Source organism: Struthio camelus, chromosome 7 (assembly GCF_040807025.1).
Source record: "Struthio camelus isolate bStrCam1 chromosome 7, bStrCam1.hap1, whole genome shotgun sequence".
In the NCBI taxonomy this organism is placed as follows: Eukaryota; Metazoa; Chordata; class Aves; order Struthioniformes; family Struthionidae; genus Struthio; species Struthio camelus.
Window position 1 is genome coordinate 18,908,283 of NC_090948.1, and position 12,898 is coordinate 18,921,180.

Here is a 12,898-nt window from a genome sequence, read left to right on the forward strand (position 1 = left end):
GGGCACCTCAGCATCTTCAGTGAACCAGAATAAATAAAACAGTTCAAGCTTACTGACTGCACTGTCCCTTACAGCCTTATTTAATTGTACGCATAAATCTACACAGCTTTAATTTTGTGTTGCTCTTCATTTTCTAAACAATTCTTCCTGAGTTGCTGGGCAATCATACACATTAAATCTTTCGAAACAGTTTTGAGAAGGTGTATTACTTACTTGAGCTTAAGAAAAAGTGTTAATTATGTTGTAAATTTATACTTTACAAATTCAGATACATGTTATCATGGGCTTTAAGTACATCCTTTTGCCCTAATGGTGCTCGGTGACTCCTACGGAAGAGCAAGGCAGCTCCTTTGGCATCTTTGTGACAAAGATCTCTGTGATGCCATTGCTAAATTAAATCTCAATCCAGCAAAGTCTGAAACCAGTAGGATTTTGCCTGGATTTAATGCTCTTTCTGGGCATGACAGATGCTAATGTGGATCTCAATTTGCTTAAAAACAAACAAACAAACAAACAACTGTTACCACAGTACCAGTATTATTAAGCTGTTCCAACAGTATTTCTAATTATTTTAATTGATTAGTCACAGTTTATGCCAATACTATTGTAAAATATAAATATTCCGTAATCTAGGGCTACCAAGATACTAGAGGGCAACACATTTACTCCAGCAGTCAGGCTAGTTTATAATAGTTAGGGTTTAATCTCCGAATTATCCTAACTGCATTTTTTTTGCCCGTTTAGTAGACAAGGTAGTGTTAATAAAGGCAATGAGAGATTCTGCTACCTATTATTTTGTTGCTTTCAAAGCTCAAAGAAACTTTGGCTGTTCAGATACTGAAAGTGTCCTGAAAGCAGGTCTTGTATAAACATTGAATGAAGTAATAGTGTAAAACAACCTAATAAAATTTATTAGCTATACAGTGCCACAGTTGTGCACTGATAGCTTACAAACGTAACACATGACCCCTTGTCACAGGAACGTATACTCTATACATAATGATGTGACAGATAGACATGGTATCAGACAAGAAGTGCAAAATGGCATGCAACTAGTTGCTTTCAACTTATATGCATTGTCTTCCATTTCAAAATTATTTGCATTAAGTGGCTCACCGTGCGGGCAAGCACCGCAGCTCACTCTACATTTTGTATACATTGAGCTTAATACAATCTTCTGTATTTTAACATTCATAACACTTTAATGACTATTGGCGTTTAAAATCAAGTGGGAAATCCTAACTACAAGCATTCTTTGTATATGCGTTCCTCGAGCTACAAAGAGCCTACAAGCTATTCCACTCTTAAATATGCCTGCTTCCAGGAAAAGGCTGCATAATGTACATATATATTAGGTTATTCATGGCAATGTGAGTCATATTGCACGTACAACAGCAGATCAATTCAGTCTCCTGTTGCAGTTGAGTAGCACTTGTTTTCAGATTCTTTCCGAAATAGTTCTACTTGCTTAAATCACCCACTTTGCTGAGCTTTAGTGGCAGTCCAGTGGGGCTCTCCATGCTTAGACATATTCTAGATGTCATCTTTGTATAATTTTACAGATAAAACTTACCAGGCTCCACTCAGATAAATTCTAATCATGGAAAAAATGCCCTAGCACATGCATGCAGCCCACACCTGGTCCATGTGCTAAAGCGACACCATCAATGACGCTTTTGGCTGATGTGGCAATGGGAGTGCCCTGGTCATCTCTCCTTGGTCAGAGACCTGCACACAGGGAGAGATGAACAGCAGTTGTCTCTGCCTTTGAAGATGACACAAGGAGTATTAGAATTAAACAATCAGCTTGTGGAGATGCCCAATCCAGTTATAAGTACAGACTCCTGCGTTCCTAAAATACATTCAATGCTGCAAAATTGTCACAATTACATTTTTTCCTAAAATTTTATCTGGAAATGAATATTAATCAACACTACAAATTGGGGGATTATTATCTGCACAGATTTTTGGGGGGATTCCTTAAGTTTCAGCCTTAACACCAGTGCATGATACTGCTATCTCACAGCTGAAACACAGAATTTCATTTGAATTAAGTGTTCTTGAGAAACCCTTTTTTCCGGCGCTGCAGAAGGCTTGAAATGCACAAGTATTACCAGGCTAAAAGTTGCTGTAATGACAAAGAGATAAAGTAGGGAAATGCTGAACTCTTTGACAGCTCACTGACTTCAAGTTGCAGATATTAATCTACTGTCACTCTTCCTGGCTTTTACATCCACGTGCAAATATTTAGTTGGGTTGAAACCTGTATAAAGCTAAATTTATTTAATCCCAAAGCAAGTTGGAAAGTTTGAAAAATGCCAAGTGAACCATTTCTGAGCAATACTGCTGTGAAATGTTTTCAAGTTCCTGATGTTTTAAACCAGCTCTAGCATTGCCTTGTCAAGCACATCACTTTAATAACTATACAGCATGTTTTAAGAGCTGTGTCCACTAAAAGGCATCAAAATTTTTTGTCTTCAAAGCCCACACTCAGCTGTCACTAACATATATATGCACCCACATTTTCTATATTAGATTTCCCAGAACACCATTTTTGCGCATGCCCTGAAATGACTCGGCCTTAACAATGCTGAATATGTTAGTATTTGTCTCCCACCTACATCTTCTTAGGATTCTACCAACAGGTATTCTTCTACCTCTCTCATCGTAGGAGCTCATCCTTTACATAAGATTTCACATAAAAAGCACATTCCTCTATACCACAGCTCAATGGTTAGTGCCAGTTACAGAAAAAAATTGATTCAGTTCCTTCTTCTGTTAGAATTTTTTCTAGCTCATTTTTCCCACCTCCCAGGAGAGCCGTAATGCAGACTGGGGACCCCCTTGTTCCCTCCTATTGTTCTAATTTTGCAGAGTAAGTGTTCAGTACCAGAATACATGCATATATTAGCCTGGATGTACCATGGGACATCAAGTTTTTTTTTTTGTGTGTGTGTGTGTGTGTGTTGGGAAGGGGTCCTAAGTTCCAGCTGCTGCTTCAGGGAAAAATTTACATATTTTTGGCTGTCACTAGAAGAGTGCCACAACTCCTGGCTACCTGCTTGAAAGGGAAGCCGAGCAGGCAGTGAAAAGCTGCAATGGAAGTTCGAAGCAGAAGGAAGTATGTCTTTCTAAAGCACAGGAAGGTCGTCAGAAAGAAGCAGAATTTAAACTTGCAGCCCTCTCACTGCAGTCTGCCACTGGCTAGCCTAGTCAGCTCCTTGCTCAACATACCAACTTGGAGGTGTGTATCTTTTTCCATGCGCTGCACAAACAGTCAGCGGCTCCAATTCAAAATTTTGCATTGCACCACAAAAGAGGGATTCAGTAAATGCTCAGCACTGGGGTGTCTACATCCTTTAAAGTATTTTCTTTTAGTTAACAGCCTTGGAGAGGCTTAAAAGTAGTAGTTAAAAAAGCCGTAAGCATCTTAAATATTTAATTCTATTTAGATGATCGAGTTCAAGTAAGTTGGTTTCACTGTGACATTTTCCAGTTCTGCTGGGCCCTTGGCCTTATACATACTTTCTTCTTTTTATTTGCAATTCAGATTCCACATACTATTGGTATTGCTTTCCACCAAGAGCACATGCTCTAACTCGTGAGCACCTTCTTTGAATAGAACATGCACTCTGCAATGTTTCAGATAAAAGCCTTCCAGCAGAAGCTACATAGGCAAGGCTTCTAATTAAATTACATGAAAGGTAAGAAAGGTACCCGAGTCTCTGATCTCTTCCTTCCTTCAAAATAGTATAGGAGGTACCCTGTGTTTTGTGGCATGCAGTAACAATAATAAACTGACTTGAAAATAAGTATTTCACAGTTGGATTTTGGATTTGTTGGCTAACAAATTAGCTATCAGCTCAAGGAAAGGACCCAGGCATCATTGTTGGCAATAGTATCTGTTCAATGGTCAGCTATTGGAAAATATATGGCAAAAATATATGAAGAAAGGTGTGGAAGATTAGGATTTTTCACTTTACAACAGAGCTATAACAAAAGCACATTAAACAGTTAAATGGTAGAGAGAAGGTAGACTAATATTCCGCTGATCTTATGTTATAACAAGAGCTAGAAAACAATACATGAATTTAAAAAGGTGGGTAATGCTTTTTCCACGCAACAGATGATTACACTGTGCAACACATTATCAGCAAGAACGATTCGAGTCTAAGCACTTAAACAACATCCTGAAAAAGCTCAGCTATCTCTATGGTTAACAGTGACAATCTGAGTAAGTAAATCTCGGTAGCTTGATTTTTTGCAAAAGATAATAAAGCCAATGTTTCAAGATTTAAACCATCCCTAACAATCAGAGGGGAGAAAAGAGAGCCCTAATGTTAGGGACAAATCATTTCCTAGTTGTGTATGCCAGGCATTTTATTCCTCTGCTGAGATGTCCAACCACTCTTCCCCATGCCAGGGACAAAACCACTCTCTTTACCTTGCCTACAGTAAGATGCTACTTCAAGGAGCCCCATTACAACAGCAGAAGTGCAGGCTGATGCTGTCAGAGTTCACACTATAGACCATCCTAACAATCACCATTATTTCTAATCTTTCTGAAAGTAATCTTGTGGTGGGCATAAAACAATAGAAAACTAACAGAGAAAATAATTTCTCAAAAGCAAACACTGTAAAGCTAGACTGAGTAAGCTTAAGTTAGGCTGCAGGGATGCTCTGAATTTACAGTTTCAGATTTGATAATTAAAAATAAAATCTTGTCTTATGTAAATATTTCTACCTTTATTTTATAAAATTCGCATACACTCGTAGAGCAGCAAAGGTGATCTGTTTACAAGAGGTGGGATGCCACATGGGGACGCAACTGTCCTCAAACTTCCCTAGAAGCGAATGGAAACACTATATATAGCAGTCCTAAGCAGCCTAACTAGTCCAAGCAACGCGGTCTGAGCAATTCATGATTACTGTATAAAAATAATAATAAAAGAATGCACAGGCTGAGAGATGTAACATTACCAGTATGCAAACAGTTCAAATAAAACAAATTAAGAACTCCAAAGGTTAAATTCAGATTGTTTATTGTAAACAGAATAACTCTAGCACTCTGTCATACTGGCTGTGTCACATGCACCCAATTCCACATAAACTGCTCAAAATAGCACTTGCAAAAATTACAGTTATGTAATAATAATTTATGGTTTCTTACATAAACTAATTAACAAGCACTAAAACTGAATTACAGTGTATTCTAGGTAGTTTTTTATTGCTTGTAGACACTGCAGCTTTGGATTCATTGAAATGAACCCATTAGTATGCCTGAGTTTATCAAAATTTACTGCTATATCAAACTCAGAAACCGTAAAATGCTGGAGAACACTTAAAAGCAATTAAAACATGGGTTTCCACATCCACTCACAGAATTTTAAAATTCTACATTTTTTCCTCTGGAAAACACGATTCGTGAGCTTCTGTTAAATACACTGTCGTTCCAATTTATTCATATAATTTGTTACAATTAGAGTTCATCCTACTATCATGAATATATATATATATATATTTATTTTTTTACATATGACAGAAGCAATTTCATTTTATTCACCGTAAGAGTGGTATGTTTAAATACTAAATCCCAAAATATATATTTTTATAATATGTTGTCAAAACTTTTAATATATATAATACAAATACTTTTACTAAAAGAAAATTATAAACAAAAGCAAATGCAAGAGGGTAAAAAAGCCCATTATATGAGAAGGATCCATGAAAAATGTGGTGAACAGAGACCCCAATACTGTTTTGGTTTACACTACGTTTACATTTTTTTCCTTAGGCAACAAAAAATGTTAGTAGCCTTCACTGGCAACAGGTTACATCGCAAACTAGCATCAAATTTATTAAAAAGATGGTAACACATATGTACTTCTAACTTTTCAAACAACTTTTAAATGCACTGTATTTATTCAATTAAAACAGACTCTCAGAAACACAAACTGAAGCCCTAATCCTGTCAGTTACCCATACAAATTGGCTTCAAAATGAGCGTAAATCAGAATACCAATTTCTAGGACAAGAGCAGCCGTATCGAAGCTACCAGGATCCTGAGGTAAGCCAACGCGCATCTGAGACCAAGGCCTTAGTTTCGAGTTCTTTTAATAGGCAGCAAACTCGCAGCAGCACCCCTGACAGGAAGGGCTCATATGAGCAGGTTTTCTCTCTTCAGTGCTTTGCCTGCTCTGTCCCGTCTGAATAACGTCATTCAATTACATTAAAAAGGCAAAAAGGTAAAAAAGCTTAGTAATTAATAAGATGCTCTTTTACCTTTTTCTGTCTGAAGACTTTACCTGATTTGCTCTCAAGCAGAACAACAATCTGCAGAAGCGAGCAACTCGGTGAAGACTAGACATAATATATTGTTTTACCATTTTTACTAAATTATGAAATATATACATATAATATTTCAACATAATTCTTGATCTTCCTCAGTTTTGCGCAGCCTTCTTAAAAGAGCTGGGAACAAACATCTTGTGATGTAACCTGAAGCAAGTACTGTGCTGTAGCAGTACTGCCAGCCAGGTGCTGCGCTGTCTCCAGCGCCTGCCAAACAGCACCCGCAGAGACATATTGCAAGAACTCCACTGATTCATTACAGAGCCCCGTATTTGACTTCATCTGTTCTTGAGAACTAACGCACGCTTCAAGTTGTTCGCACTAGTAAGTGCTTTGCTGGACTGAGACCTAATAAAACAAGTAAGGCAAAATGTACCGATGGGGAACCCTCGTAATGTATGAGCAACTTGAAAACAAGACAGACATCAAATAAAATATCTGATATACCAAATGGCAACAATTCAGAGTAACCCTGACAAATTGAACAGGATGTTTACGGTATCAAGAGCCTAGGACAACACTTCTGAGAACAGAAAGCAGATGGACTAAGTGTTTCCAGCATTTTACTAGTTTGAATATAAAATGTCCCAAAGTTTGTATAGAAAGATTAAAACCATGCCAGGATCTTCAGTTACTCTTGTTAAGATAGTTCCCTCACTTATTACCGTGTTGTCAAATTTCCTTTTTTCCCCACTGGTCTTCATAAAACTTAAATAGAAAATATGTTGGTTGCATTAAGGATCAATTTAAAAAGTATCATTCAACATGTCACTTTTCAAAAAATGTGAAAGTCTCTCTTTTTATTAAAAATTGTGGACCCCATTCCCCAAAGGACCTACTTTCCTCCCCCATTTGGCCCCCAATAAGATTATTACTGGGCTACTAAATGGCGTTTTTCAGTAATATTATGGATATTACAAGCAGAATTTGTTTACTCTAGAGGCTTTTTTTTTTTTTTAAATCAAAATGAAAATTTAAAGGGATATACTATTTAAAAAATATACTGCATCTACAAGTTTTTTATTGTTTCAGTTGATTTTTGGTTTTCAACAGGCTTTCTGTAATATAAATGACACATGACCACAACTGATTTTTCTATGCTTTCTATCCCTAATACACAGTTAATGTTCAATGAACCAAGAACATATTTGGGACTTTCATAATGGACAGAACCATGTATCCTAATAATCTTTAATCATTTTGTTCATCATGAAATCCCTTAAAACCATGTCAGTACTGATCACTGCATTTCTTCATCCATTGGGGTTCTTCACAGTTTTGCAGCCATGAAATTGATATGTGGTTTCACCAGTGGAAAGAGTGGCAGACTGCGCTTGAATTCTGTCATATTTTCAATCACACTTGGCTGCAAAGAAGCGTATGCAAGAAAAAGTCTGCTCAATATCTTCAGTCAGAAAAGTGGGAAAATCCTCACTTTCAATTTTAACTTTTGCTACAGCCACACATAAACATATCATTCTTGTTCTCTTTTCTGCAATATAAGTGACTCACATTCATTACCACGGGAACCCCCAAAATATCATGTTATTGCTTATGAAATAATACATGGCTTGGCATTTACTCTGGATAATTTAAAATAGTATCTATAATGCAGTAACTGCATTATTAATAATGGCAAGTATTTAGTAAATACAGAGCTCAACTACTTTGTCTTTTCATTTATGAATTCTGTTTCAGAATATATCAGCTATCCTTTGAATGCCAGAGTTGAGATCATAAAAACAATAGCAATTTGATGAGTTATTATACTTCCACTGTGATTATTTCAAAAAACATTTTTAAAAAAAGGGAAGAAGAAAGTAGCTAATTACTTACTGAGACAAATGTTACCATCCTTCTTCAAGCAACCTCATTTCAGGTTCAGTAAGGGCCTAATACTATTATCTCTACTCACACAAAAAGCATCACAGTGAAACCTGTAATACTTGTATGAATAGAAGTTGGCAAATTGCTTCCTCCACAAGTAACACAATGACAGGAATTTGCATTAGTATTTCAGGCCTAAGGATAAAAGCCAAGCTTTTTTTTTTTTTTTTTTTTTTAAACAAAGATGATAATAAATTTGATGATGCATATGCAGCCTTCTCTTTGCACGTAATATACCCTATCATATATACTCAGTGTTTTCATACAATAATTATCTGCACTTTATTCCACAGTGTAGATACTCAGTACAGTTAACTACTTCCATTAGCTTAGAACAGTAGGAACAAAGGCAACAAGGAGAGACTAGTCAAATTAAAAAGAAAAAAAGTCAGGAAAAAACCTGCAGTTATTGAGGATAACAATGCATGGTATAAAAGAGCTGAAACATCAACCTGCACTGGTATGAATTTCAAGAAGTTTCTACTTTCTCCCTACAACCTTTTCTTTAATGATACTGCAGTTTTACCTGTGGTAGTGGTGGTGCTGGTGCCAGGTTCACATCATTTTGGCATGGAAATTCTCCAACAACAGGGCCTATTTAACATTATCAAAATTAATTTAGGACCGTAATTTAATTAGTACCTTATACATATGAACTCTTTCTCTTATAAGACAGATAAAATTAATCTGTGCTTTCTGTATGTAACATATCTATAAATAACATTTTCTGAAGATTTTGCTTTTGACCTCCGCAGTCGTCTTTAGAAATTCAGACTAATCCAGGACTGGACTTGAGATCACGTGTTGAGGAGCAGTGGCTTTTATTCATTTTATTTGCACACAAAGAGAACCTAGAAATAAAAAACTGCTAATTCACTGAGCAACGAATACTTGAATGGGTTTTCAGTACAAATCACGTGAACAGTAGTAAATGCCCATGGTAAATGCAACAATGGCAAGACAACAATAGCACGTCTGTATTCCCAACACAGAATCTTCTAGGAGGATACACCTGTAGAGGCAGGGGGCGATACTCCATGTTCCCAACCCTCTTCAGCAACCCCAAAACTTCCCTGCCTGTCCCCACGCATGCCCTAACTCCAGGCCGCCCCAAACTCTTTCTTGCATTCAGTCCACCTGTCCCGCAGAACATCTAGTCTTAAATTCCTCAAGCCTCTCTTCTTTTACTTCCATCCTCCAATTTCAACCCTGACACTCACATGGGGAGTTCAAGTGTTTCTCCCTCCTAAATCCCCGTTCTCTACTCTCCTGCTTCCAGTTTTTTCCACTGTTAGGGGAAACAGTGCGTCTGCCTCCATAAGGAAGGGTTCTCCTCCAGAATATTTTTAGACTTTCTCCTTCGTGTTACTCTTCAGAGGTTAAGCACCTGCACTTGTTTCCAAGAATGCTTATTAGAATTCATTGGAAATGCATGAAAGTACCCGTTTCCTTGTGATGGCAGAAAAGAGGCCACATGCCAGATTAAATGCTTTGGGGCTGGGGAATGCACGGAGGGAGCAGGACAGAACACCCTGCTGCACCCTCTACAGAGCTACCAGTTGTTACGGTGTCTCCCATACTCACCCTCGTCTCAGGAAGATATCGTTACAAGCACATAAGCCATTCTAGGAATTTAAGTTTTTACATTTTAAAATGTTTTCCCTAGTTAAGCAAAGCATCAGAGCTATTTCTGTTTGGCTATGATCAGTCAAGAAAATTGGTCGGATACTTTAAAATAAGTCTTCCTTACACAGCTGCATAATTATGACTTCCATGGTACCATACAACCAGTCATTCTGAGACTGGAAGGAGTCTCAGTACAGGCACACAAGTATCTGCCTCTTTTTATTTTACACACAAACATTTACCATCCTTGATTTTGTAACTAGTTACACTTGGAATTTAAGTCCATTATAAACTGGTGAAAAATCTGCACAAAACAGCACAGAAGTTTTTCCTCTTAGTTTATTTACATTAAAACGGTAACAATTTTAACATTTTCCTTCTTGAACTTGAGAATGGAGTAACACGGTTTACAATTTACAGCTAATCTAGATTACTTGAAAATAAAGCCCAAATAAACTTTGACTTTTTCACGTTTAAATATACTGGACATGCTTAGAAGGGTTTTGGGTTTTTTTTGGAGGTGCTTGAATAATAATTTGCAGATATTCACTGTTTGTCAGAAAAAAAGCATATTGATAACTGCAAATCTTAATTTTGTTTTTCCCCAGCAGGAATGTTACGGAGTTTTATGTTTATTTTAAAATATTCTCTTGACAAAAGCAGCATTACATTTTAAGATATATCATTTTAATATCAATGTACTTCAGAAAAAGTTGACGTTTCAGAAAAATTCTGAAAAATTTGGTCACAAATGTCAATCACAAATTTTGAAGCACCCATGTGAGGAAAACCTATAAAGAAGTATTTTTTCCTCTAAAAGGTATATATGCAGTGCATCGTATTTATACCATATAACGTGGCTGTCTTTAACTATGACTGCTTGAACAGGAATTGATTAAATATTACATTCAGTACAATACTTACAGGAATCCATTTCCCTTGCAAGGACATGTACTGATACCTTGTGTCTTCTGGGAGCATCTATTGCCAGCAGTACCTACGGTAAACAACATTATCAATTCTTTCAGGTGTGGGGTAACACTCAGAGGTTATGTTTACAAAACAGTAGAAGTATGACAGCAATTACATTTTAATTTGAGCTTTAAAATGAGGGTGAATTTTGCAATGTCCCTTAAAATATTATTAAAGGTCAGCCATACAGTTATTTGAATAATTTTAGAACCAAGTTGTGTAAGAAATTCATGTAGCATTTGGGACACAGAAAAACCAGAAGTAACAGAAATTAAGCCATTAACTGTCATCATATCAAGTATGCAACCAAAATCTCTGCGGTTTCCAAACCCTAGTAGCCTTCTGGAAGCACATCACCCTGAACACAAATGTTCAACACAGCTGGACCAGCCTGCCCATCCAGCCAATTATTTCTGCTCTGCAGCACTGGATAATCATGTATTTTGCAACAGCACATATATATATATAAAAGAAAAACAAAGCAGTAAGAGTAGGCTCCTACAAAAACAAAACGTGGATACTCGTTCAAATTATCAGTTATTAAACAACACTACTGAAATTTCATTTACTAAAATTATATCTGCTGCATATCTCCCCCCATGCTATCATAATCTGAAAAACATTGGTGTTCACTGTGCCGTTTAAGTAGTAACCAGTTTTAACAGGAAGATTAAATCTCAAACTAAAACAGAAGGTTATATGAAAATAACTGGCTAGTGAAAGGGATAAACAAAGAGTACAAAAGAGAAATAATTTTGAAGACGTTCATACACACACACAAAAGACTATATATGTACACATATGTATATGTACATATGACTATATGTATATATATACACCATTACTATATGTGTGTATATATCATACATACACACATACATTGCATTACAGACGCCCTCCCTGCCATGCTTCTTCATGGGCAGATTTTTCCGTAAGTTCCAAAGGCAGCCACAGTATTTTGCCACAGTATTCCCCTGAACTATTAGCTGCTCCATAAGTAGTAAAAAAAACATATACACTTTGCAACATTCTGATTTATCACCGCACATGAAATTTGGTGCAAAACAAAAAGAATGAGACCCAGTTTATCTTTTTTTAGTGAACCACTTTCCCTACCCCACTCCATATTTCAGCTGCTCATATTAGACATCTATCTAATAATTTCATGCTAAGCTGCAGCGTATGCTTATTGCATCATTATGTTGTTCCTTTGTTCCACATAAGAGCAATAAGAAATGTACTGATTTACAGCACGGAAAGCTTTAAAAATATCTTTTTCATTCACAGTTCATGCAGACAAAATACGCTGAATCATCTACTGATTCAGAGAAAAAATAAATAAATAAATAAATTTGCGACCTTGGCCAAACTGGGTCAGAGTCATACAGAAACATAATTTCTATTCATAAACAAAAGATAAATCAGACAAGAAGAGAACAACAGCTGGTAAGAAAAAAAAAAAAACTCCTTTTCTACCATTCTTGCAGTATACTAGTTCCCATTAAACTAAGGAAGATTCAGGAAACAAAATGATTATTAGGGTATGTGCATCAATCGAATTACCTACCTACAACAAGGATAAGAATATGCTCTCATAGTTCACACAAGTAACACCCAGTACATATACATCTCTTTCTGAATAATAATTTAGCTACATGACTAACTTACCTTGTAAAACTGTATGATATCATCCTTGGTCAGGGTCTTCAGATAAGCCACTTCAATGTTATCTGTACAACAACAGTAAAAATTAAAACAAGTCTGCAAATCATAGCTGGTTATTAGCACACTTATTTGAAAGCATTTTTCTTCCAAAGTCCGATGCTGCAACTGACTGCAAATGATATGCTTTTCATTCTTCACTCACCAGCTACTACTTGTATCATTGAAAGCATCACTGGAAGCTTGGGAAAAAATTACACAAAACACGGCCATCTGATTGCACTTACTAAAAAATACATGTTGGAAGAACATTGATTGTACTGGATATTATTCAGTAGATTAAAAAATATGCCTATTTCTGTATATTATCTTCAAATCAATGTTACATCTTTATCATGCA

The 12,898-nt window shown here is 36.4% G+C and overlaps 1 protein-coding gene across 4 annotated transcripts in view; it reads right to left on the reverse strand.

Annotated features, from left to right (window-relative positions):
• Positions 1 to 5,532: 5,532 nt before the first annotated feature.
• Positions 5,533 to 12,898, reverse strand: part of IDE (insulin degrading enzyme) — a 75,285-nt gene continuing 67,919 nt past the window's right edge. For all 4 annotated transcript variants that reach the window (XM_068950021.1, XM_068950020.1, XM_068950019.1 and 1 more), the window contains exons 22-25: positions 12,505 to 12,566; positions 10,789 to 10,861; positions 8,765 to 8,832; positions 5,533 to 7,717 (exon numbers count right to left, since the gene is read on the reverse strand). In XM_068950021.1, the coding sequence (XP_068806122.1) occupies positions 7,622 to 7,717; positions 8,765 to 8,832; positions 10,789 to 10,861; positions 12,505 to 12,566 (299 nt within the window). In that variant the 3' untranslated portion in view covers positions 5,533 to 7,621. The remainder of the gene's footprint in view (positions 7,718 to 8,764; positions 8,833 to 10,788; positions 10,862 to 12,504; positions 12,567 to 12,898) is intronic.